General features: G+C 48.9%; 1 protein-coding gene across 1 annotated transcript in view; it reads left to right on the forward strand.

The window, feature by feature from the left end:
- The window catches only part of LOC140392317 (tudor domain-containing protein 1-like), a 72041-nt gene that overhangs the window by 20485 nt on the left and 23781 nt on the right, over positions 1-27775 (forward strand). Inside the window, exon 4 of the mRNA XM_072477632.1 lies at positions 5696-5839. Within this exon, the coding sequence (XP_072333733.1) occupies positions 5696-5839 (144 nt within the window). The remainder of the gene's footprint in view (positions 1-5695; positions 5840-27775) is intronic.

Raw genomic sequence — 27775 nt, forward strand, 5'->3', positions numbered from 1 at the left:
CCTTCTTGGCCCATTTCAAGACCCTCTCTCTGTCCGTAAACCGGTGAAACCTCACCACCATCGCCCTTGGCGGCTCATTTGCCTTGGGCTTCCTCGCCAGCACCCGGTGCGCCCCTTCCAGCTCCAGCAACCCCGGGGGTGCCTCCGCCCCCATCAGCGCCCCGATCATTGTGCCCACATATGCCGCGGCGTCGGCCCCCTCCACTCCTTCTGGGAGACCCACGATGCTCAGATTATTTCTCCTCGACCTGTTCTCCAGGTCTTCGAATCTTCCCGCCCACGTCTTGTGTAGCGCCTCGTGCCGCTCCACTTTCACCGCCAGGCCCAAGAGCTCGTCCTCATTCTCACTCACTTTCTCCTGGATCTTCACCTCGTGGGCTTTCTGGGTTGCCCCAAGTCCTTCAGTTATTGCCAACATAGGCGCCACCATCTCCTTACGCAGCTCCTTGAAGCAGCGCTTGATGAATTCCTGCATCTCGTCTTTGTCCCCGGCCGCCGCCATTTTGCTTGTTTTCCCTCTCTTCTCCCGCTGCTCCGATGCCACTTTTTTGGCCGTTTCGCTGCGGGTCCGGTCCATACAAGTTAGTAGGGGACCTCTCTCCTCTCTTCCCCACGGGTTGGCTGTAAAAAAAAATTCCATTGGGGCTCTTCTATCGAGCCCGAAAGTCCGTGTTCGCAGGAGCTGCCGAATCGTGCGGCTTAGCTCCGCATAGCCGCAACCGGAAGTCTCCATAGTTCCATTCTCAAGCCCATTTTCCAAATTCATGTGGTAAATTTGCACTTTGATTTAACACTGTCAAAACTGTGCATTAACATCTCTTGTCAAAGTCTCTTTTAGCTGTTTCAAGAATGTTGTTAAGATGCTTATGTTCACTGAATGGTATTTTACTCTTGCTTTGTTCTTTGAACTTTTATGATCTTGTTGTTTCTCCCAGTCCCATTTAAAACAAGTTATTTTTCATTCTGTTAGCCATGTCAATCACTTCCCCTCTCTGAAGTTTCATAGTTCTATTTGCACAATTTCTGAACTATTTCAGTCCAGTTCTCAGTAGAGTTCGAATAGACTTTGGCAAAGTGTTCATTTGACTTTCTTTCAACTACTACATCTTGTGTCATGTCACCGGCAAACATTGTTAAATCAAAGTTCCTGGTCATTGACTCCGAAAGATTACTTATTCCTGTAAGTACAATTGTAACTTTTAATTCTGCAGGTACTGGAGTTTTCTTATTGTCCATTTACTGACTTTGATATGTCAGTATTATTACTTGGGGCAGTTCTTTTCTCATCTGTGTTAATATTGAACAATGAATTTTTATCCACAGAAACAGGTTTCAAATTGTGACACTTCATATGATCCTTCTCCTTTCTTTCATCCATATTTGCTTTGAAGTTCAAATGTCTCATTGTTCTTTTCACGCCGAAAACAGTTCATTAGTTCTGCTTTTTAATTCTGCATTCAACCAATTATTCTGATTTACCACAACCACCTTTTCCACAATACTTCATAAGTATGTCTGATGCCTGAAGTTCACCAAGTTTTAACTGAAAATCAATCTTTCAAGTTTTCTTTTTTCGGTTTATCCTGTAGACCACTCAAATTCTAAGTCAAATGTTCCACTTTACTTAACTGATTCTCAGTTCTTTTTTTTTCATTCGCAAACTCCTTCACAATGAAGATTGATGTGCTGCATTCATCAGGTTTTCCTTCAATTGCTTATTATCTGCACTAAATGTTTCATTTTACCCCCACTGTAGGTTTAAAAAATTTTGATATCACCATGATCTTATTGCAATACAGTTATTATCACATTTCTGTCTCCACAAGACAAATCAATCCCTAGGATGCAATCTATTCCTCCAATAGATAATTTAGGAATAATTCCCACCAAAGCAATTCCATTTACAAAATTACTTAATTTAACTTTACACCAATAAATGGGCTCATTCCATCCATTAATATCCCTTATTAATATTTTTTCCTTATACAATTTGTATTCCAGGAAATTTTACAATCAGTGATTGATTTGCTCCGGTATCTCTTTAAAAAATTAATATGTTTGCTTATTTTGTTAGATGATTTGGGGAAAACTTCTCCCTTTGAAACAAAACACCGAGAACCTCCAATAGCCTGACCTCCTATACGAGTACTCAAATAATTCTCTGAACTATCTTGAGATCTATCCCCCATTTTCATTGATACTGAAAGATACTGCTTACTTTCCTCCTGCTACAACTGGTCTTCCATTTAATTTCCAACCATCTGCCGTAACATATCCCACTTTGTTACAGTGGAAATGCTTGGGCCTCTGAATGTCTTCCACCCTCCTTTTTGATCTGAGGTGAAATTTCCTGACCATTCCCAACTGTTCCATATCTTCCTTGACTATTTGTTTTTTTTTCTCCTTCCCACTTTCTACTCTTTGGTTTTTAAGGATGACAGAAAAAAGGATTGGTTCTATGGACCAATTCTTAATCATCAGCTAGCTCTACTGCCTGTCTAGCAGTTCTAACTCTTTGCTCCTCAACATGCATCCTAATAACCAAAGGAAGTAAATCTTTAAATTCTTCTTGAAGAATCATCTCTTCAAGGTCTTCGTATCGTCTCTCTATCTTTAACGCCTATATCCATAAATCAAAATTATTTTGCTTTTGCCCATTTCATCTGTTTAGCTACCGTTTCAAAATAAATAAAGAATGCTGACACATCCTTTTCCTCAGATTTTGGGAGAGCTTGTATAAATGTAAAAATTTCCTCAGTAGGTTCAGGTCTACAACTACTTCCCCAACCTGCTCTCTTGTCTCTGCTTTAACTTCCAGCATTTTAAGTTGAAATTATCTTTTTTTCTCGCTGATCTTTCCATTTCCACTTCAAGTTTCCTCGTTTTAATTTCTTTTTGGAAAGCTCTCTCTTTCCCATTATTTTTGCTTTTCCTGCATCTCTAGTTCAAATTTCTTAATTTCTATTTTTCTTTTTCCTGCATTTCTAATTTATTCAATTCTATTTCTTTCTATCTTTTGCCTGCATTTGTAAATGGCTTTTTTTTTGTTATTGAATTTTTGCGAATTCAATTTCCTCACTTTGTTTGCAATACTTGGTCCATCTAAAAACTCATTTACATTTAAATGCTTCGCTATGCTTTCAATTTCCTCAGCTTTCTTAGCCCCTACAGGTAACCCTAATTGTAATGTATTCACCAATTCCATCAAATTAGCTTTAGGTACACTTTTCAAACTTTCCACGGTTATATTGTCTACTCCCAAACAACTATGTTGCAGTCAGCTTATTTTAAATCTCGCAACTCCTCACTTGGTTCCATATTTTCCACTTGTTACGTTTAAAAATCACACATTCGGCAACACCCAAGGGAAGGCTTTTCAAAATCCTGTCAAAGAACATCCAATTTTAACCCTAATGATGTTACGTGTCAGAGTACCTCAAAACCCAGAAGGGTAAATTGGAACACCGGTTCCTCAAGGTGGATATTTTCAATTTGGTATACTGTGAACAAAGATACACAAACCAGGGTGGAACAGTCCAGTCATTTTGTGATAAATTAATAAAGAATATTTATTGAAAGAAAAACTCATGCTAGAAAGGATTGCAATGCATTACAACAATACACTTAACTACACTGATAGCTATGCACACACAGTATCACATGAGGTTGCTGCTTTGTTCCTAACTACCTATGTTTCCTGAATTCTGAGACATCCCTTGTTCCCAAGCAACATCCAATATTATATAACCCTTGAGCTAAATCCAGCAGATAGTTACCATGCACGGATTATTTGTCCACTTTTGGGAAAATAGCCTTTAGTTTTAGCAAACGCACAATCTTCTCTGTTCGAGTTTTGTATTTTAACCAGCCGTCTTTTAGCAATAACCTGTTTTTGAGGTGGGGAAATGGAGGAAACTGATTTCTGCTCTGTGTAGCTGTAATGCTAGCAGCTAATACTGTGTCCCTTTCTCAAGTTATTGTGCTTTGGATATCTCATTCTTTCCCTGTGGACCCGGCTTTTCACAAATAAATCGCAGCTCCCTTCTCTCGCTAATTTGAAATCATCTCTTCTACACCTCATTGTTTTTCCCTCGTCACATCGGTGAACACTTACTTTTCTCACTGGTATGCCAATTTGCAGATTAAACATACCTTCAGACAGCTGTAATTGTCAATCCCTCCTTTTTATATTTAGTCCCCCATTTAATTTTTTTGCTCTTCATTTCCCCAACTCTGGACACCTTTCCCAATATCTGCACTTCGAAGAGTCGGGACAGTGATGAACAGAATTCTTATCATAGATCATGCAATTTACAGTGCAGAAGGAGACCGTTTGGCCCATCGAGTTTGCACCGGCCCAAGGGAAAGAGCACCCTACTTAAGCCCATGCAAACTCCACACAGTCACCCGAGGCTGGAATTGAACCTGGGACCCTGGAGCTGTGAGGCAGCAGTGCTAACCACTGTGCTACCGTGCCATCCTTTCCCACTTGTACTAGTCTTTCCAGGACTAGCTATACTAATTGCATGAAAACAGGATTCCACTCAACAGCTATTACTGGCTCGGTCTAGGGATGGATTTTTAAATTAAAAATGATGGTTTCAATGAAATATTCCTTACCCTATCCAGATGTACTTTTTATTCCTCCCGTTAGATGATGCTCATGTATTTATTTTGTAAACTGGAGTCTGCAGGATGGCAACAATTACTTTTTCAAGTCTTTTATTTTGAGAGTGAACACATTTGATAGAATTGGTGTATTTCTGTATCCTGGCTCACTTTCAAGGTGGCGATGTGTTGGATTGTGATATATATTGGTTGCAATAAACTATATCTGGTGTATACTATACAGTTAATAAAAATAATGCAGTCATTGGGTGTGTATGATTGGTGAGCTATGAGACTCCTGATATTGAGCCTCAGACCTCATTGTGACATTGGTAGAGCACCAGAGCCTACTGGCAGAGGGCAGTGTAAGATCAATTTAAGTTCTAGAATTGCAGCAGTCCTCAAATGTGTTGGCTGTTGAGTCAGGGATTGCAGGGACTGAGTCAGTGACTGAGGAGGTGTTGGGATTTGGGGGTTTCAGGAGAAGGGGAGTTGGGGTCAGCAGTGGGGGAAATGGAGCATCAGGCCGAGTAATAGAGATTGTGGCTGCAATTGGCAACCATAGACTGGGGAGGCAATGATCAGTTCGTTGAATACATAATGTATTCAAGTTATTTATGGTCTTGTTTAGGCCTGATATACAATTCCTTGGTCTTTGACTCTTTAGTACAGCTGGAGCTGACGAGCTAGCCTTTGAAAAGAGGTTAAAACTGAGTTATGCCCCTTAAATTGTATGCATAAAGGGCTTTAATGCTTATTTAAGGCATGAGTAAAGAACGTATGGCTTCTGTTGTTGCCCAATATAATAGTGAACTTTTCGGCAACTAGAAAATGTGCATACAGTTCCATAGAATCCCTACAGTTCTATTCCTGCCTGCCATGTATGGGGCTTTGTAACCCAACTGTCTGAGGAGCATCTGCTGTGTGGATCAAAACTAGACCTTTGGGTTTTGGATGGACTCTCTGAAATCTTATTTTCTGCCTCGTTTCCCACAAAGGTACAGGGGAAAATGCTGTTTAGGAATGCCATGTAATTATATACTTTTTGTACTTTATTTGTTTCTCTTCCACCTTTGTATTCCTGCAGAAGTGGTATCGAGCATTTATTCATTACGTGGATATTGTACAGAAGAAGGCAAATATTTTGTACATTGACTATGGAAATAGGGAAACCGTCCCACTAAACAAGATACGGCAACTGGACATAGAAATGGCGCTTTCACCACCCTGTGTAAGTTTTTTCTGAGGTATCAACAAATCTATCTTGCTCCCCAAACTCTAACCCCCACCAATATATCATACTTCTGCCAAAAATAGTTATTATGATCTAATCAGTTTAGACCTCTGTTTTAATCTTTGGCCTAACATTTTTGTTTTTGAAGTTTTTATTCATTTTCTATTTTAACAAATGACGCAACAAATACTCAGGATTGGTAATGTCTCAGCATACATGAATACAGTTGATTCAACTTAATCACTAAACTTGGTACCTCCATGTTGGTACCTCCATATGTGCCAACTGATGCACTAGAAAATGAGGGAGAGGAGGATAAGGCCATGAAAATATGATTTAAAAGGCACACACCTTCCCACATAGCAAATGGTCGCAAAGCCCACAAGAATCCAGGATAAGATCTTCATGCCATGTTCGTGCATGCAGTAGAACACATCACCCCCAGATCCAGTCATACCAGAGGCATCAATAACACATTATGAAGTCCTTTTCTCTGATGCAAACCCTGTTTGTACCTTTGCTGGATCCAGTCAACAATTCTTTAACCTCAAAATAACAAAGACAAAAATTTGCAAGGATGCTAATTCAAGAAGACATTTTACATGTCATCACCAGGTGCAACAAATCCCTGAACTCCCACACAGTACAGAGTGATCATCATTCTACGCATTTATGCAGAGAAGACCAACAAATATTCATACAGTTGGTTCAGATTATATCAATGCGGTCAGTGTTTCCCAACACATTAAGAATGACTGGATAAAGAAATACTGTCACGAGCAGAGGTTCGCAGGATAACAGACTACCAGGATATAGCCATGAGTACATGGTACACATTGTATTCTTCTCTTTGAAGTTTTAGTGTGAGTCATCCTAAAGTCTGTAGAAAAGACAGCCAGAAAGCGCACATTAGTAAGCATTGCGCAGGTCAAGGGGACACAGCCTGAGTGAGTGAGACACAGACAGAGTAAGAATTTGGTGCAGTGAGGTAATTCGGTGAAGAGTGGGAGAAGGTGCTTTTTCCCTACTGTTTTGTTCTCTCTCTTTCTTCGGGCCTAATTTCGGGAGCCGTTCGGAGGAGGAGGAGCAGTTTCTGTGAGTATAAAAACCTAACGGTAACTTCCTGTTTTCCAGTTTTTTTCCAAAAGTGATGTCAGAGGGAAGCTGTGACCTGATTGGTTGATAGCAAATCTGCCCCAAATTTTTTTAAAAAACACAGCTAAACTCGTAAACTTAAATTAAACTAATTAATTAATTAGTGATGGCTGGTCAGGTGATGTGCTTGAGCTGCTTGATGTGGGAGCTGGCAGATCCCATTGCGAGCTGCAGCGACCACATCTGCAGTAAGTGTTGGCTGCTCGACGAGCTCCGGCTCAGAGTTGATGAGCTGGAGTCTGAGCTTCAAACACTGAGGCACATCCGGGAGGGGGAGACTTACCTGGACACTGTGTTTCAGGAGGCAGTCACACCTGTCAGAGTAAGTAGTTTAAATCCTGCCAGTGAGCAGGGACAGCAGGGTGTGACTGCAAGTCAGGCAGGTAAAGGGAACCAGCAATCAGGAACTCAGGAGCCTCAGCCCTTGACCCTGTCCAACAGGTATGAGGCACTTGCTCCCTGTGTGGATGGCGAACAGGGCTGCAGGAAGGATGAGTCAGCTGACCAAGGCACCATGGTTCAGCAGGCCATTCAAGGGGAGCGAGTAAATAGGCTAGTTGTAGGGGATTCTATTATCAGGGGGATAGATAGTATCCTTTGTGAGCAGGATAAAGAGTCCCGCATGGTATGTTGCCTGCCCGGTGCTAGGGTGCGGGACATCTCTGACCGGCTTGAAACGATACTGGAGGGGGAGGATCCAGTTGTTGTGGTCCATGTCGGTACCAACAACATAGGCAAGTCTAGGAAAGAGGACCTGTTTAGAGATTATAAAGAGCTAGGATTCAAATTTAAAAAACAGTTCCAGTCCTCAAGGGTCATAATCTCCAGATTACTGCCCGAGCCACGTGCAAATTGGCATAGGGAGGCAAGAATCAGGGACATTAACACATGGCTGAAAGAGTGTTGTGGGAAAGAGGGGTTCCTTTTCATGGGACACTGGCATCAGTTTTGGGACAGGGGGACCTATACCGTTGGGATGGTCTCCACCTGAACCGAGCTGGGACCAGTGTTCTGGCGAAAAGAGTAAATAGGGTGGTCAATAGGACTTTAAACTAAAGATTGGGGGGGAAGGGAAAGTCAGGGAACCAAGAGGTGAAGTAATCAGTGGGAAGCGTAGCTGCTTAGGAATACAAAAAAGCACGAAAAGACAAAACTCAGGAGAGGTTACGATAGTCCCCATCCCACAAAATATGACCGTGTATGGAAAGGCTCCGTAAACCAAGGTCCACCACAGTAAGAAAGCAAAAAGGGACGGTCAATAGAGAATTAAAGGTGCTATATTTAAATGCGAGCAGTGTACGGAACAAGGTAGATGAGCTTGTGGCCCAGATTGTGACTGGCAGGTATGATGTGGTAGGCATCACAGAGACATGGTTGCAGGGGGTTCAGGACTGGCATTTAAACATCCAGGGATTCACAACCTATCGAAAAGACAGAGAGGTGGGCAGAGGGGGCGGGGTTGCCTTGTTAATTAGGAATGAAATTAAATCAATAGCACTAAACGACATAGGGTCAGATGATGTGGAGTCTGTGTGGGTAGAGTTGAGGAACCACAAAGGCAAAAAAACCATAATGGGAGTTATGTACAGGCCTCCTAACAGTGGTCAGGACCGGGGGCACAAAATGCACCACAAAATAGAAAGTGCATGTCAGAAAGGCAAGGTCACAGTGATCATGGGGGACTTCAATATGCAGGTGGACTGGGTAAATAATGCTGCCAGTGGACCCAAGGAAAGGGAATTCATTGAATGTTTACAGGAGGGCTTTTTGGAACAGCTTGTGATGGAGCCCATGAGGGAACAGGCCATTCTGGACTTCGTGTTATGTAATGAGCCAGACTTGATTAAAGATCTTAAAATAAGGGAGCACTTAGGAGGCAGTGATCATAATATGGTAGAATTCAATCTCCAATTTGAAAGAAAGAAGGTAGAATCAGATGTAAAGTTGTTACAGTTAAATAAAGGTAACTACAGGGGCATGAGGGAGGAACTGACGAAAATCGACTGGGAGCAGAGCCTAGTGGGAAAGACAGTAGAACAGCAATGGCAGGAGTTTCTGGGAGTAATTGAGAACACCGTACAGAGGTTCATCCCAAAGAAAAGAAAGGTTATCAGAGGGGGGATTCGGCAGCCATGGCTGACAAAGGAAGGTAGGGAATGCATCAAAACAAAAGAGAAAGCCTATAATGTGGCAAAGAGTAGTGGGAAGTCAGAAGATTGGGAAGGCTACAAAAACAAACCGAGGATAACAAAGAGAGAAATAAGGAAAGAGAGAATCAAATATGAAGGTAGGCTAGCCAGTAACATTAGGAATGATAGTAAAAGTTTCTTTAAATACATTAAAAACAAACGGGAGGCAAAAGTTGACATTGGGCCACTCCAAAATGACGCTGGTAATCTAGTGATGGGAGACAAGGAAATAGCTGAGGAACTAAATAAGTACTTTGCGTCAGTCTTCACAGTAGAAGACATGAGTAATATCCCAACAATTCCGGAGAGTCAGGGGGCAGAGTTGAATATGGTAGCCATCACAAAGGAGAAAGTGCTAGAGAAACTAAGAGGTCTAAAAATTGATAAATCTCCGGGCCCAGATGGACTACATCCTAGAGTTCTAAAGGAGATAGCTGAAGAAATAGTGGAGGCGTTAGTTATGATCTTTCAAAAGTCACTGGAGTCAAGGAAAGTCCCAGAGGATTGGAAAATCACTGTTGTAACCCCCCTGTTCAAGAAGGGAACAAGGAAAAAGATGGAAAATTATAGGCCAATTAGCCTAACCTCGGTTGTTGGCAAGATTCTAGAATCCATTGTTAAGGATGAGATTTCTAAATTCTTGGAAGTGCAGGGTCGGATTAAGACAAGTCAGCATGGATTTAGTAAGACGAGGTCGTGCCTGACAAACCTGTTAGAGTTCTTTGAAGAGATAACAAATAGGTTAGACCAAGGAGAGCCAATGGATGTTATCTATCTTGACTTCCAAAAGGCCTTTGATAAGGTGCCTCACGGGAGACTGCTGAGTAAAATAAGGGCCCATGGTATTCAAGGCAAGTTACTAACATGGATTGACGATTGGCTGTCAGGCAGAAGGCAAAGAGTTGGGATAAAAGGTTCTTTTTCGGAATGGCAACCGGTGACGAGTGGTGTCCCGCAGGGTTCAGTGTTGGGGCCACAGCTGTTCTCTTATACATTAACGATCTAGATGACGGGACTGGGGGCATTCTGGCTAAGTTTGCCAATGATACAAAGATAGGTGGAGGGGCAGGTAGTATGGAGGAGGTGGGGAGGCTGCAGAAAGATTTAGACAGTTTAGGAGAGTGGTCCAAGAAATGGCTGATGAAATTCAACGTGGGCAAGTGCGAGGTCTTGCACTTTGGAAAAAAGAATAGAGGCATGGACTATTTTCTAAATGGTGACAAAATTCATAATGCTGAAGTGCAAAGGGACTTGGGAGTACTAGTCCAGGATTCTCTCAAGGTAAACTTGCAGGTTGAGTCCGTAATTAAGAAAGCAAATGCAGTGTTGTCATTCATCTCAAGAGGCTTGGAATATAAAAGCAGGGATGTACTTCTGAAGCTTTATAAAGCATTAGTTAGGCCCCATTTAGAATACTGTGAGCAATTTTGGGCCCCACACCTCAGGAAGGACATACTGGCACTGGAGCGGGTCCAGCGGAGATTCTCACGGATGATCCCAGGAATGGTAGGCCTAACATACGATGAACGTCTGAGGATCCTGGGATTAGATTCATTGGAGTTTAGGAGGTTGAGGGGAGGTCTAATAGAAACTTACAAGATAATGAATGGCTTTGATAGGGTGGATGTAGGGAAGTTGTTTCCATTAGCAGGGGAGACTAGGACCCGGGGGCACAGCCTTAGAATAAAAGGGAGTCACTTTAGAACAGCGATGAGGAGAAATTTCTTCAGCCAGAGAGTGGTGGGTCTGTGGAATTCATTGCCACAGAGGGCGGTGGAGGCCGGGACGTTGAGTGTCTTTAAGACAGAAGTTGATAAATTCTTGATTTCTTGAGGAATTAAGGGCTATGGAGAGAGAGCAGGTAAATGGAGTTGAAATCAGCCATGATTGAATGGTGGAGTGGACTCGATGGGCCGAATGGCCGGCCTTCCACTCCTATGTCTTATGGTCCCCTGGAATACACCCCTCACCAGAAGACAAAAAAGGAAATAGCTGCTCATTCGAAACCCCTCGGCCTCCCAGGCCAAAAAGGAACATCCCGAGCAATACAAGACATGGCTTTGCAACTACACACTCCTACACGAGCCATTAAACCAAGCATACCCAAACCATGCCAAGGATGACTATGCAACCAACCTCACTCCTCTCTACCCATATCAGATGCACTGCTCCAGCCCCGTCGACACTGAATGGGTGGGGGGTGAGCAAGAGAGAGGAAATGATTCTCCCCCTTCTCGACACGGTAAGGGAAACCCCCCGAGACACACTATACCAAATTGGGGCCTGCCTACCCAAGCAAGGAAAGGAAATGCTGTTGGTCTAGATAGGAACGTGATCGGCGCAGGCTTGGAGGGCCGACAGGCCTGTTCATGCGCTGTATTCTTTGTTCTTGAAATCCCCAAAAGAGGAAAACCAGAATTAGCTGAGGAATGCCAGACAATTACTGTACACCATCACAAAAAAGATACTGGGGGCAGAGTAGCGCAGTCTCTTCAGAGACAGAACACTGCCTTCCCAGGGGAGCTCCAGCTTCAAAAAGGAGGACAATCTAAAGTCACTATATAAAACCACTTGGAGGGAATGCCTGGTTCCCCCACTCGGCCGACCGTTGAACCGAAGAAGGACTCCAACAATTCTGATCCACAGCACTCAGACTCTCACTCAAACCCTGCAGCCCACAGGCTACTACTTCCCCAGTGGAACTCTTGAGGGAGAGACAGCCGGGACATTGAAAACAGCGCAAGAGGAGAGACAGCCGGGACATTGAAAAGTGGGAGAGGAGCCGGTGATTTAAAAGCGCGGGAGAGGAGCCTGAGATTTAAAAGCGCGGGAGAGGAGCCGGAGATTTAAAAGCGCGGGGGAGAAGCCACCTCCTCTAACCTAAGGGTTGAGTGAATATCAGGTAAGCTTTTTCTTTCCTGCTTTCTTTCTTTTTCTTTATCCGCAAGTTATCTAGAGGGGATGGCAGGGAAGGCGTTATCTAGAGGGGATGGCAGGGAAGGCAGTGCAATGTTCCTCCTGCAGAATGTTTGAGGTGAGGGACACTGTCAGTGTCCCTGCTGATTTCACCTGTGGGAAGTGCACCCATCTCCAACTCCTCAAAAACCGCGTTAGGGAACTAGAGCTGGATGAACTTCGGATCATTTGGGAGGCAGAGGTGTTCATAGATAGAAGCTTCAGGGATGTAGTTACTCCGAAGAATGAAGATAGGTGGGTGACAGTGAGAGGGACTGGGAGGAAGCAGTCAGTATAGAGATCCCATGTGGTTGTTCCCCTTCGTAACAAATATACCGCTTTGGATACTGGTGGGGGGGCCAACTTACCAGGGGTAAGCCATGGGGTACAGGTCTCTGGCGCAGAGTCTGTCCCTGTTGCTCAGAAGGGAAGGGGAGAGAGGAGTAGAGCATTAGTCATTGGGGCTCCAAAGTCAGGGGGGCAGATAGGATATTCTGTGGGAACAAGAGAGACTCGTGGTTGATGTGTTGCCTCCCAGGTGCCAGGGTCCGTGATGTCTCGTATAGTGTTTTCGGGATCCTTGAGGAGGAGGGGAGCAGCCCGAAGTCGTGGTCCAAATAGGCACCAACGACATAAGTAGGAAAAGGGATGGGGATGTAAGGCAGGTATTCGGGGAGCTCGGGTGGAATCTTTGAGCTTGAACAAACAGAGTTATTATCTCTGGGTTGTTACCCGTGCCACATGCTAACGAGACAAGGAATAGGGAGAGAGAACAGGTGAACACATGGCTACAGGGATGGTGCAGGAGGGAGGGATTCAGATACCTGGGTAATTGGGGCTCATTCTGGGGTAGGTGGGGGCTTGACAAACGGGATGGTCAACACCCGAACCAGAGGGGTACCAGTATCCTGGGGGTGAAATTTGTTAATGCTCTTTGGGAGGCTTTCAACTAATTCAACAGCGGAATGGGAACCTGAATTGTGGCTCCAATGTATAGGAGGTTCAGAGTAGTGAGGTCATGAGTAAGGTTTCAAGGTCGCAGGAGTGTGCCAGCAGGCAGGAAGGTGGTTTGAAGTGTGTCTACTTCAACGCCAGGAGCATCCGGAATAAGGTAGGTGAACTTGCAGCATGGGTTGGTACCTGGGACTTCGATATTGTGGCCATTTCGGAGACATGGATAGAGCAGGGACAGGAATGGTTGTTGCAGATTCCGGGGTTTAGATATTCAGTAAGCTCAGGGAAGGTGGTAAAAGAGGGGTAGGTGTGGCATTGTTAGTCGAGGGCAGTATTACGCTGGCAGAAAGGACATTTGATAAGGACTCGTCTACTGAGGTAGTATGGGCTGAGGTTAGAAACAGGAAAGGAGAGGTCACCCCGTTGGGAGATTTCTATAGGCCTCGGAAAATTCCAGAGATGTAGAGGAAAGGATTGCAAAGATGATTCTGGATAGGAGCGAAAGTAACAGGGTAGTTTGTGCCTGTCAGGCTGGGTGGAATTAGTCAAGCGAGGGAACCGTGGTTTACTAAAGTAGTTGAATCACTTGTCAAGAGGAAGAAGGAGGCTTATGTAAAGGTGAGACGTGAAGGTTCAGTTAGGGCACTTGAGAGTTCCAAGTTAGCCAGGAAGGACCTAAAGAGAGAGCCAAGAAGAGCCAGGAGGGGATATGAGAAGTCCTTGGCAGGTAGGATCAAGGAAAACCCTAAAGCTTTGATGCACGATCAATGACCACTAAAGCGAGGTTGTAGTCCAACTGAAGGCTTTAATACGATAGATGTTTCCCCCAGCAGCTCAGGTACAGAATGAGGGCTGCTGGGGCGGCACGGGTTCTCATACCCCGCCTATCAGGGCGGAGCTATTATACACTCCAGCCAATAGCAAGCATACAGGTTCTACCAATGGTGCTTTAGCCTCTGGGGTACTGTAATACCTATAATACCACAATCACCCCCTGTTAAAAAAGAGTCCGGCAGGGGTGGTGGCCAGAAACTACAAAACATAACAACATGGTAGAATTAGTTATGGAGGTACCGTAATACCTCTGTACAGTGTTTACTAACTATTTACAGGTCTGGTAGCTGTGTACATTTGGTGGTTTATATTTACAGATTACAGTTAAAATGAAGCAATCAGTCGATCGGGGGCCCTGGTCGTCCTCTGTGATCGTCGGAGCCTCGGTGGTGACTCTTGTGGAGGCTCGGGCGTCTGTGACTCCGGGACCGTGGGTTCGATCTCCATGGCAGCTTCGTCACCCCTAGACGGCGCTGGTGGGGAAAACGGCTGACCTGGGAAGGGAGCGCCTGTAGGGGGCGTCGGTGGGTGGGGAGGCCTAGACTGGGGCGGCGGAAGGACCGATCCTCCTGTAAGGTGCTGCAGTGGAGTGGAGGGTGGGACTGGTGGCAGGAATGTGCGTGGAGTACCGGCGGGCGCCAGGTCCCGTAGGGAGACCGTATCTTGTCGGCCGTCGGGGTAGGCCACTTAGGCGTACTGGGGGTTAGCATGGAGCAGGTGGACCCTCTCGACCAACGGGTCCGACTTGTGCGCCCGCACGTGTTTTCGGAGCAGGATGGGTCTGGGTGCTGTCAGCCAGGTTGTGAGAGAGGTCCCAGAGGAGGACTTCCTAGAGAAGACCAGGAGATGTTCGTGAGGTGTCTGATTGGTGGTTGTACAAAGTTGTGACCGGATGGAGTGGAGGGCATCCGGGAGGACTTGTTGCCAGCGGGAGACTGGGAGGTTCCTCGACCGCAGGGCCAGGACCGTTCCGTTCTCCCTCTCTACCTGTCCGTTACCCCGGGGGTTGTAACTAGTCATCCTGCTCGAGACGATGCCCTTGCTGAGCAGGAATTGACGCAGTTCGTCGCTCAAAGGAGGACCCCCTATCACTGTGTATGTAAGCGGGGAAATCGAACAGTGCAAAGATGCTATGGAGGGCCTTGATGACGGTGGTGGTGGTCATGTCGGGCCAGGAGTACTCGTCAATCACGTTCAGGAAGTACGTGTTGCGGTCGGTGGAGGGGAGGGGGCCTTTGAAGTCCATGCTGAGGCGTTCAAAGGGACGGGAAGCCTTTATCAGGTGCGCTCTCTCTGGCCGGTAGAAGTGCAGTTTGCGCAGACCTCCGGTTGCGGCGATGCGGAGCTAAGTGGCACGATTCGGCAGCTCCCGCGATTACGGACTTTCGGGCTCTCCAGAGGAGCCCCAACGGGAATTTTTCGAAGACGTCCCGTGTGGGAAGGGGAGAGCAAGGTCCGCCTTCACTGTATATGGAACGGACAAGACGGCTAAAAAAGGGGCGATGGAGAAGCGAGGGAAGACAAACAAGATGGCGACGGCTGTAGATAAAGTGGAAGGCGGGCCGGAGCTGCAAGAGTTTATTAAGGGCTGTTTTGAGGAGCTGCGGAAAGACATGCTGGCGCCTATGCTGTCGGCGATTGAAGGATTAGGGATAACCCAGAAGGCCCACGAGGTAAAGATCCAGGAGGTGCAGAAAAAAGTCAATGAGAACGAGGATGAGATCTTGGGCCAGGCGGTGAAGTTGGAGGCGCACGAGGCGCTGCACAAAAGGTGGGTGGAAAGATTCGAAGACTTGGAGAACAGGTCGAGGAGAAAGAATCTTCGGATCCTGGGTCTCCCTGAAGGAGTGGAGGGGGCCGATGCCGGGGCATATGCGAGCACAATGCTCGAGTCGCTGATGGGTGCGGAGGCCCCTCCGAGACCTCTGGAGCTGGATGGGGCACATCGGGTGCTGGCGAGGAGGCCCAAGGCTAACGAGCCGCCAAGGGCGATTGTGATGAAATTTCACCGTTTCACGGACAGAGAGAGGGTCTTGAAATGGGCCAAGAAAGAGCGGAGCAGCAGCTGGGAGAATGCGGAGATCCGAATCTACCCGGACTGGAGCACAGAGGTGGCAAAGAAGAGAGCGCGTTTCAACCGGGCCAAGGCGGTGCTGCATCGGAAGGGAGTGAGATTCTGAATGCTGCAGCCAGCGCGATTGTGGGTCACATTCAAGGATCAGCATCACTATTTTGAAACGCCTGAGGAGGCTTGGACCTTTATCCAAACTGAAAAGTTGGACTCAAACTGAGGGTTTGTGAGGGTGGGGGGGATGTTCGATGTTTGTCGTACACGGGGTGTTAATCTTGCGCAGGAAATGTTCCACGGGTTGGGTGATGGATGGGATGAGGAAAGGGACCGGGTGAGACGACTGTGCGAGACGGTGGGTGCCGGTGCTGGAGGGAGGGGAGGCTCGGGGATTGGGGGAAATGAGATAAGGCTGCGACAGGAGCTGCGCCAGAGGGGGCGGGGGGGCGGAATGGAGGAGCGCACACTGATTGTTGGGGAGGGGAGATTCCCACACCGGGGGGGGGTCAATGGGACGGCGGGGGAAGCCGGGGTCAGCAGGAGTCAGCTGACTTACGGGAGTGTTATGGGGGGAGCAAAAGAGCTAGTAGACATGGGTCTAGCGGGGGGGGGGAATAGGGTTTCTGCTGCTGCACTGGCCGAGGGGGAATTGGACACAGAAGAGGTGGTCGGGGCGGGAGTCCCCCGTCTGGGGGACTGGAGGGTGAGGGCGGCGCGGGCATGGGACTGGCCTAGAAAAGGTGATGGCTAGTCGGCGGGGGGGGAGGGAGGAGGGGGAGGGAGGGATGAGGGGGAGGGAGGAGGCCCCCCAATCCGGCTGATAACACGGAATGCGAGGGGCCTGAATGGGCCGTTAAAGAGGGCCCGAGTGTTCGTGCACTTAGAGGGACTGAAGGCAGACGTGGTCATGCTCCAGAAGACACACCTGAAGGTGACAGACCAGGTCAGGTTAAGAAAGGGATGGGTACGACAGGTATTCCATTCAGGGCTGGATGCGAAGAACAGAGGGGTGGCAATATTGGTGGGGAAGCGGGTGTCGTTTGAGGCCAAGAATATTGTAGTGGACAATGGAGGTCGATACGTGAGAGTGAGCGGTAAGTTGCAGGGGACGTGGGTGGTATTGGTAAATGTATACGCCCCGAACTGGGATGATGCTGGATTTATGAAGCGCATGTTGGGGCGCATTCCGGACCTGGAGGTAGGAAGCTTGATAATGGGTGCGGATTTTAATACTGTGTTGGACCCAGCACTGGATTGCTCCAGATCTAGGACCGGAAAGAAGCCGGCTGCGGCCAAGGTGCTTAGGGGATTTATGGACCAGATGGGGGGAGTGGATCCGTGGAGGTTTGCCAGGCCGCAGGCCAGGGAATTTTCTTTTTTCTCCCACATGCACAAAGCCTTCTCCCGGATAGATTTTTTTGTTCTGAGCAGGGTGCTGATCCCGAAAGTGGAGGGAACGGAGTATTCGGCCATAGCCATTTCAGATCATGCCCCGCACTGGGTGGAACTGGAGTTGGGAGAGGAGAGGGACCAACGCCCGTTGTGGCGGTTGGATGTGGGACTGCTGGCAGATGAGGTGGTGTGTGGGAGGGTGAGGGGGTGCATTGAAAGGTACTTGGAGGCCAACGACAACGGGGAGGTGCAGGTGGGGGTGGTATGGGAGGCGCTGAAAGCGGTGGTCAGGGGTGAGCTAATCTCCATCAGGGCTCATAGGGAGAAGAGAGAGGGCAGGGAAAGGGAGAGGTTAGTGGGGGAGATTTTAAGAGTGGACAGGCGATACGCAGAGGCCCCTGAAGAGGGACTACTTGAGGAAAGGCGAAATCTCCGGACAGAGTTCGACCTGTTGACCACAGGGAAGGCACAGGCACAGTGAAGGAAAGCGCAGGGGGCGACGTATGGGTATGGGGAGAAGGCGAGTCGGATGCTGGCACACCAGCTCCGTAAGAGGATGGAAGCGAGGGAGATAGGTGGAGTCAAGGATGGAAGGGGAGCGACGGTGCGGAGTGCGATGAAAGTAAATGAGGCATTCAAGGCCTTCTATGAGGAGCTGTACAGATCCCAGCCCCAAGCAGAGGAAGAGGGGATGCGACGATTTTTGGACCAACTGAGGTTCCTGAGGGTGGAGGAGCAGGAGGTGGCTGGTTTGGGGGCACCAATTGGGTTGGAGGAGCTGAGCAAAGGACTGGGGAGTATGCAGGCTGGGAAGGCCCCGGGACCGGATGGGTTCCCGGTTGAGTTCTATAGGAAGTACGTAGACCTGGTAGCCCCGTTGCTAGTGAGGACTTTTAATGAGGCAAGGGAGGGAGGGACCCTGCCCCCGACAATGTCTGAGGCGACGATCTCTTTGATCCTGAAGCGGGACGAGGACCCACTGCAATGTGGGTTGTACAGGCCGATCTCGCTCCTCAACGTGGATGCTAAGTTGCTGGCAAAAGTGCTGGCTACGAGGATCGAGGACTGTGTGCCGGGGGTGATTCACGAGGACCAGATGGGATTTGTAAAGGGCAGGCAGCTAAACACCAATGTGCGGCGGCTCCTAAACGTGATAATGATGCCATCAGTGGAGGGAGAGGCGGAGATAGTGGCGGCTATGGTCGCGGAGAAGGCATTTGATCGAGTAGAGTGGGAGTACCTCTGGGAAGTGCTGCGGAGGTTTGGGTTCGGGGGAGGGTTTATTAGTTGGGTTAAGCTCCTATACAGAGCCCCGGTGGCGAGTGTGGTTTCGAATCGGCGGAGGTCAGTGTATTTTCGGCTGTATCGTGGGACGAGGCAGGGGTGCCCCCTGTCCCCCCTGTTGTTTGCATTAGCAATTGAACACTTGGCCATGTCATTAAGGGAGTCTAGGAAATGGAGGGGGGTGGTCCGAGGGGGAGAGGAGCATCGAGTGTCGCTTTACGCAGACGACCTGTTGCTGTATGTGGCGGATCCAGTGGAGGGGATGGTGGAGGTCATGCAGACTCTAAGGGAGTTTGGGGATTTTTCGGGCTATAAGCTTAATGTAGGGAAGAGTGAGCTCTTTGTAGTACAGTCAGGAGACCAGGATAGGGGGATAGACGATCTACCGTTGAGGAGGGTGGAAAGGCGCTTTCGGTACTTGGGGATCCAAATAGCTAGGAGTTGGGGGGCCCTACATAAACTTAATCTGACGAGGCTGGTGGAACAGATGGAGGAGGACTTCAAACGATGGGACAGGTTGCCGCTCTCGCTAGCGGGTAGAGTGCAGTCGGTCAAAATGGTGGTCCTCCCGAGGTTTCTTTTTTGTTCCAGTGCCTTCCAATTGTAATCACCAAGGCCTTTTTTAAGAGGGTAGGCAGGAGTATTATGGGTTTTGTGTGGGCGAATAAGACCCCGAGGGTAAGGAGGGGGTTTCTGGAGCGCAGTCGGGACAGAGGAGGGTTGGCGTTGCCGAATCTGGATGGCTACTACTGGGCAGCCAATGTGGCGATGATCCGTAACTGGGTGATGGAGGGAGAAGGGGCGGCATGGAAGAGGTTGGAGAAGGCGTCCTGCAAAGAAACGAGCCTGGGGGTGCTAGTGACGGCACCGCTACCGCTCTCGCCGACAAGGTACACCACGAGTCCGGTGGTGGCGGCAACGCTAAAGATCTGGGGCCAGTGGAGATGGCACAGGGGTGCAATGGGAGCCTCGGTGTGGTCCCCGATCAGAGGTAACCATCGGTTTGTCCCAGGGAGGATGGACGGGGGGGTTTCAGAGCTGGCATCGAGCAGGGATTAGAAGAATGGGGGACCTGTTCATTGATGGGACGTTTGCGAGCCGAGGGGCACTGGAGGAGAAGTTTGGGCTACCCCCGGGAAAAGCTTTCAGTTACGTGCAGGTGAGGGCGTTTGTGAGGCGACAGGTGAGGGGATTCCCGTTGCTCCCGGCACAGGAGATTCAAGAGGGGGTGATCTCGGGTGTATGGGTCGGGGAGGGCAAGGTGTCGGCGATATACCAGGAGATGAAAGAAGAGGCTTTGGTAGAGGAGCTGAAAGGTAAATGGGAAGAGGAGCTGGGGGAGGAGATTGAGGAGGGGCTGTCGGCTGATGCCCTAAGTAGGATTAATTCTTCTTCCTCGTGTGCCAGGCTTAGCCTGATACAATTCAAGGTGGTTCATAGAGCGCATATGACGGGGGTGAGGCTGAGTAGGTTCTTTGGGGTGGAGGACAGATGTGGGAGGTGCTCAGGATGTCCGGCGAACCATGTCCATATGTTTTGGTCATGCCCGGCACTGAAGGGGTTCTGGAGGGGAGTTGCGGGAACAGTATCTAAGGTGGTGAAAGTCCGGGTCAAGCCAAGCTGGGGGCTAGCACTATTTGGAGTAGTGGACGAGCCGGGAGTGCCGGAGGCGAAAGAGGCCGGTATTCTGGCCTTTGCGTCCCTAGTAGCCCGGCGAAGAATCTTGCTGATGTGGAAGGAGGCGAAGCTCCCCAGCGTGGAGGCCTGGATAAATGATGTGGCAGGGTTTATCAAGTTCGAGAGGATAAAGTTTGCCTTGAGGGGGTCTGCGCAGGGGTTCTACAGGCGGTGGCAACTGTTCCTAGACTATCTCGCGGAGCGTTAGATGAAGGTCGGTCAGCAGCAGCAGAAACCCAGGGGGGGAGATGTCTTGCGTCGTGGGGGGGGGGGGGGTTATTTGGAGGGTATTTGAGCAAGAAAATACATGAAGGATCTGGAAAACTGACATGTACGGGAGGAATCCATTGTACAAAGCTCTGTATCATATCGATTTACCATGTTCATGTCTTGCTATGTGTGCTTTCTTTCCTTTTGTTACGGGGGGTGGGGGGGGGTTGTTTGTAAGGGTGAAAAACTGTTAAAATTCTTCATAAATATATATTTTTTAAAAGAAGTGCGATTTGCACTCCGTGCAGATTTGGCAGTCCCTGGTGGCACTCCTCGATGGAGTAGGGCAGGTTGCGGGTCTTGACGAAATGGAAAAAGCGAGTGACCCCTGGGTGGCAGAGGTCCTCGTGGAGGGCTCTGAGGTGGTCCACTTGTGCGGTGGCACATGTGCCGCGGGACAGGGCGTCAAGAGGCTCGTTTAGCTTCCCAGGATGATACAAGACCTCGTAGTTGTAGGTGGAGAGTTTGATCCTCCACCGCAAGACCTTGTCGTTTTTTAAATCTTGCCCTGCTGTGCATTATCGAACATGAAAGCAACCGACCGTTGGTCAGTGAGGAGAGTGAATCTCCTGCCGGCCAGGTAATGCCTCCAATGTCACACAGCTTCTACTATGGCCTGGGCCTCCTTTTCGACTGAGGAGTACTGGATTTCGGAAGCATGGAGGGTACGGGAGAAGAAGGCCACGGGTCTGCCCGCTTGGTTGAGGTTGGCCGCCAGAGCTACGTCGGACGCATCGCTCTCGACCTGGAAGGGGAGGGACTCGTCGATGGCGTGCATCGTGGTCTTTGCAATGTCTGCTTTGATGCGGCTGAAGGCCTGGCGGGCCTCCATCGACGGGAAAAGCTGTGGATTGGATCGGGAGACGGGCCTTGTCCGCAGAGTTGGGGACCCACTGGGCATAGTAGCTAAAAAACCTTAGGCAGCGTTTCAGGGCCTTGGAGCAATGAGGGAGGGGGAACTCCATAAGGGGGCGCATGCGTTCCGGGTCGGGGCCTATAACTCCATTTCGCACTATGTAGCCGAGAGTGGCTAAACGGTCGGTGCTAAACACGCATTTATCCTGATTGTATGTTAGGTTAAGGATTTTAGCGGTCTGGAGAAATTTTCGGAGGTTGGGGTCGTGGTCCTACTGGTCGTGGCCGCAGATCGTGACATCGAGATATGGGAATGTTGCCCGTAAACCGTACCGGTCAACCATTCGGTCCATCTCGCGCTGGAAGACCAAGACCCCGTTAGTGACACCAAAGGGAACCCTTAAGAAGTAATAGAGCTGCCCGTCTGCCTCGAAGGCAGTGTATTTGCGGTCACTAGTGCGGATGGGGAGCTGGTGGTAGGCGGACGTGAGATCCACCGTGGAGAAAACCTTATAATGCGCAATCCTGTTTACCAGGTCGGATATGCGGTGTAGAGGGTACGCGTCCAGCTGGGTAAACCTGTTGATGATCTGACTGTAGTCGATGACCATCCTATGCTTCTCCCCGGTCTTTACCACCATTACTTGAGCTCGCCAGGGGCTGTTACTGGCTTCGATGACCCCTTTCTTCAGCAGCCTTTGGACCTCTGACCTAATAAAGATCCGGTCCTGGGCACTGTAGCACCTGCTCCTGGTGGCGACGGGTTTGCAATCAGGGGTGAGGTTCACAAACAGGGAAGGCAGGTCGACCTTGAGGGTCGCGAGGCCGCAGAAGGTAGGGGGGGGTAGAGGGCCGCCGAATTGGAAGGTCAGACTTTGAAGGTTACAATGGAAGTCTAAACCCAAGCGTGTAGCCGCTCAGAGGTGGGGAAGGACGTAGAGATGGAAATTTTTGAACTCCCCTCCCTGGACTGTGAGGTTTGCTACACAAAACCCCTTTATCTCCACTGAGTGGGAACCGGAGGCCAGTGAGATTTTTTGATTAACCCGGTGGAAGAGGAGGGAACAGCGCCTTACCGTGTCGGGTTGTATGAAGCTCTCCGTGCTCCCAGAGTCAATTAGGCAGGACGTCTTGTGCCCGTTGATGAAAACGGTCGTCGTAGCGGTTGAGAGTGTTCGAGGTCGAGACTTATCCAGGGTCACCGAGGCCAATCGCTGTAGTTGGGAATTCTGTTCAGGCAGTGTGTGGTCGGCTGAGCTGGGGTCCTGGGGGTTCATCCAAGATGGCGTCTCCCATTGGTCGCACATGGCCGGGGGTGCACAAAATGGCGGCGCCCATCCCTCAAATGTGGCGACGGCAGAACAAGATGCGGCGCCCAGGGTCCGCGCGTGGCCCTGGGATATGGGGGTGGCGGCGATCGCTGGTCGCAGGGGGACCCAGGAGAATTTTGTGGTGGCGGTCCGCACTCGCCGCTGGAGACCGCGGCCACCGCTCAGGCCTGACATACCCCCACAAAATGGCCCTTTTTGCCGCATCCCTTGCAGGTGGATGCGCGGGCCGGGCAGCGTTGGCGGGGGTGTTTGGCCTGCCCGCTAAAGTAGCAGCTGGGCCCCTCGGGGTTGCCAGGCCGCCTTGCAGCGCAGGCCTGTGGGGGAACGTTGGAAGTCTCCGGGTCGGCTGCTGCGTGGTTCCACGCTGCCCAGGGGGCTGCCGTGCGGTCGGGAACGTAGGCGCGGGCGTTCCTGGAGGACACGTCCAGGGAGCCTGCAAGAGCCCGTGCCTCCCTGAGACCCAGGGTGTCCTTCTCTAACAGGCGCTGGCGGATTTGTGATGAAAGCATACCTGCCACGAAAGCGTCCCAAACTAAGAGTTCTGTGTGTTCGCTTGCTGAAACTTGTGGGCAGCCGCAGCTTCTTCCCAGCACCAGGAGTGCGTGGTAGAATTCCTCCAGCGATTCCCCAGGGGTTTGTCGCCTTGTTGCAAACAGGTGCCGGGCGTAGACTTGATTTACCAGGTGAATTTAGTGTTCTTTTAGCAGCTCAATTGCTGCATCGAAGTCTTCCGCTTCCTCGATGAGGGTGTAAATGTCCGGGCTCACCCTTGAGTGCAGGACGTGCAGTTTCTGCTCTCCCGTGGGTGCGTTTTCGGCCATCTCGAGATACCCTTTAAAGCACGCCAGCCAGTGCTTAAAGATTGCCGCTGAGTTCGCCGCGTGGGGGCAGACACTCCGGCTTGATTCGGAGCTCCATCCCCGGTAACTATAGACCAGTGAGCCTTACTTCTGTTGTGGGCAAGGTCTTGGAAAGGATTAAAAGAGATAGGATTTATAATCATCTAGAAAGGAATAATTGGATTAGGGATAGTCAACATGGTTTTGCGAAGAGTAGGTCGTGCCTCCCAAACCTTATTGAGTTCTTTGAGAAGGTGACCAAACAAGTGGATGAGGGTAAAGCAGTTCATGTGGTGTATATGGATTTCAGTAAAGCGTTTGATAAGGTTCCCCACAGTAACCTATTGCAGAAAATGGGATTGAGGGTGATTTAGCAGTTTGGATCAGAAATTGGCGTGCTGGAAGAAGACAGGGGGTGGTGGTTGATGGGAAATGTTCAGCCTGGAGTTCAGTTACTAGTGGTGTACCACAAGCATCTGTTTTGGGGCCACTGCTGTTTGTTATTTTTATAAATGACCTGGAGGAGGGTGTAGAAGGATGTGTGAGTAAATTTGCGATTGACACTAAAGTCGGTGGAGTTGTGGACAGTGCGGAAGGATGTTGCAGGTTACATAGGGACATAAATAAGCTGCAGAGCTGGGCTGAGAAGTGGCAAATGGATTTTAATGCAGAAAAGTGTGAGGTGATTCATTTTGGAAGGAGTAACAGGAATACAGAGTACTGGGCTAATGGTAAGATTCTTGGTAGTGTGGATGAGCAGAGAGATCTCGGTGTCCATGTACATAGATCCCTGAAAGTTGCCACCCAGGTTGATTGGGTTGTTAAGAAGGCGTACGGTGTGTTAGCTTTTATTGGTAGAGGGATTGAGTTTCGGAGCTATGAGGTCATGTTGCAGTATACAAAACTCTGGTACGGCCACATTTGGAGTATTGCGTGCAGTTCTGGTCGCTGCATTATAGGCAGGATGTGGAAGCATTGGAAAGGGTGCAGAGGAAATTAACCAGCATGTTGCCTGGTATGGAGGGAAGATCTTATGAGAAAAGGCTGAGGGACTTGTTGCTAATTTTGCCTTAGTTTAATTGCTCTGTTTTATTACCTTTACTCTTGAGTCGCCAGGTATCCTTATGATACCGCCACGTGGTTCAAGTCCGAGTAATGATCAATAATCCAATACACTGATTAGTAAGATTTAAATCAAAGCACATTTATTATACACAGTAATCACTACTCATGCATAAATTCTACGCCTAAGCTACTTCTACAACTAACAGGCCTATACTTAACTTGGAACTGGCCCACCAGGTCAGGGAAACAAATGGCCTTTCATTCGGGTTCTGAGCCTGCAGGATTCGAAGTTGGTACAGATTGATAGCTAGGAGCGCCTATCTTGTAGCGAGCGTTGAAGTAAGACTTACAGTTTTGACCAGCTGCTGAAGAGTGAAGAGCTGGAGAAGTGGTGGAGAAGAGATGGAAGGGAGCGACTTGAACTTGGGGCTCAATTCTTATAGTCCCCAGGGGCTTCCCGCCTTTCGGGGCGGACCCTGTACCTGGTCCCAAGTGATTGGACTTTGTCCCAATCGCTTGGTTCGATTTTCTCCAATGCTGGAGCGGTTCCCTGATCGATGGGCGGTCTTGAGGTGGTCGTTCACCTCCCTTTGTGTAGGCTTCTGCTGGCGCCGAAGAGTCTGGTTTTGCTTTGTGTCTAAATGTTGCTTATTGTTCCTGGGGATTGCTCATTAGTATGCAGATGGCTGTTGTTTTGTTATGCTGATGGTTGCTGGTATTGATCTTGTCTGGCCTTTCCAGAGGTAAATACACAGCCAACCTGCAGCTGCTCGTTTTTGCCCTGTTGGCTGACTTTCCCATCAGCCTTTGCCGTTCGCCATTTTGAATCGGGAGTTGGCCATTTTAAGTGGCTACATTGTGATCCTCCTTGTGATCCTAACGCGAAGCGTGAAGGATCACATAACTATGTTGCTTTCCATTCCCTGACCTGGGGTGGGACACTTCCTTCATGGCCTCTGCACTGACCATAGCTATGCAAAAAGATTTTTTAACTAACAATTCTAAGGGCGCTATGTCAAACAGGGACATGCATTACAAAACAATAAACTGGGAACCTCTAACTATTCTTAATACACTACACTCACTTAAACATTTCATTACCCTAACTTTCTCAACCATACAAACAAAATCATAGCAGTTTATACATCAGTCTTCCTGGCTTGGCAGTCAAGCTCAGGATCGTACAATTTGCTCATGAACAGTGAATGCTCTTTATTATAGATCGTGGGGGTCGGGTGTCTGGTCGTATCCGAAAATGGGGGATCTGATCCTATATACCGGGGTTCGAGTGCGGTAGGCTCTCCTTTTCCATTTCCGTTGACGCATAGTCTGCACAATGCAGCAGAGTATCGCTAATGCTAGTAATGTTTCGATTACAGAGGACAGAGAGTACCAGGTTATAAACCTGGCACACCAAGATGATGTGGTGTCGCTGGTGACTGGGCTCTGGGTACTGCGGGGAAGCAAAACATTAACGGCTGGGGGGCTTGAAGTCATGGGGTTCGCATTCACGCGCAACCAAATGTCCATAAAGATGATGCTGATCCATGTGAAGGAAGTCCTCATGGCTCTTCCCTTTCCTTTTCTTTCTTCTCGTCTCCAATCCTGGAGCTTCTGGTGTTCTGTGGAAACAAGCATAGTGCCTGTAACTATCTTTGTTTAATATCTCGTACGATAGTGTGTCTGTCCTGTAGTGCCAATTGCTCCCTTTATAATTGGTCACTATGTGTGACTCCCTCAGTTTTTTTTCAAAAACCGAATTTTAGGACAAGAAACACTTCCCAATAATGAACCAGTGCGAGCCGTCTCGCAGACTGTTCAATTTACCATCCAAATGTTTCAGGATGTAAATAGCATGTGATTGGCAACCTAAGGGTTACCTGAAACAAAACAAAACAACTTTTTGAACTGAAATTACCAAAATGAGGTGTGTATGGGCCGCAACGGGTAAGAGTTGGATCGAGTCCCCGGGTAGGATGGCTACCAATGCTGTGTCTCTCCTACCCGAGCGTAGTTGACCAGAGGGGGGGTTCCCAGGCAGGGCGGGTCCCAAGCCGTTTCTCCACTGCCTGAGCAACCTACAAGAACGGGCAAGAAATGTAGTCATCATGGTGGGGCTGCCGTAGTGGTTCTATCCTTCGAACCAGAAGGGCAGTTATGAGCAGGCGTCTGGTTCCTTAACCAGTCTTTGCAGACACGCTAGTTCCGCTGAACTAGTGTCCGGCAATAGTGAGTCTCTGTAGGCAAGTCCTCCGAAGTTTTGGCCGAATAGGTGTGGGGCAGTGAGAAAAAAAAGTCCTCCTGTTGGACATACAACAGTTAACAAACTTACAAACAACATAAAACATTCTGCAGGTTCCATCAGAATACAGGACATCGTAAATCACATTTGGACTGGGGTGTAACGAGCATATGGAGGGAGTGCAGCGTGATCGAAGAAGAGAGGAAGGAGGAGTGAAACAAAAATGAAGTGGCCTTGCTGAGGTAACGCTGCCATGAGAAGTGGTGGGTAAGGGCTCACAGTTTGCATGGTGCAGCTGGGACCTTGTAGCTGCTGTGGGTGTTGTTCTCTTTCATATCTGGGGGCTAGTCCAGCTGGTGGGGGTCTCCTGCAATCTCGGGCGAAGTGTCCTGGCTGCCCACAGTTGTAACATGACCCCTGGGGCACTTAAGGTGGAGCAGGCTCTCTGGTGCATTGTTCCCTTGGGTATGGTTCCCTGGGTGGGGGGTCGGGGCTGTTGGTGTCTTCGCTGGTTCGGGGGGCATTTGTGGGCTGATTCTGTTGCAGTTTCAGGGGGGCTTGACATTCTCGTGCCTAATGTCCTAATTGTCCGCAATTATAACATTCCGGTGGTTTCTGGGGGGCGCTGTTGCTTCCTTCGTTTACCCATGCGGGGTTCTGGTGCGTTTTAACTGGATGCATGTCTGCCTGCTCTTCCTCGGGTTCCCTAACTGCGGGTTTGTCTGTTTCTGCCTGCTGTTCTAGATTTTTAACTGCGGGTTTGCTTTGTACAGACTGATCCCAGGCGCGTGACAATCTTTTTAAAACCCATTTCTCATTGTGG

The sequence above is a fragment of the Scyliorhinus torazame genome, chromosome 16 (assembly GCF_047496885.1).
Source record: "Scyliorhinus torazame isolate Kashiwa2021f chromosome 16, sScyTor2.1, whole genome shotgun sequence".
NCBI classification, from domain to species: Eukaryota; Metazoa; Chordata; class Chondrichthyes; order Carcharhiniformes; family Scyliorhinidae; genus Scyliorhinus; species Scyliorhinus torazame.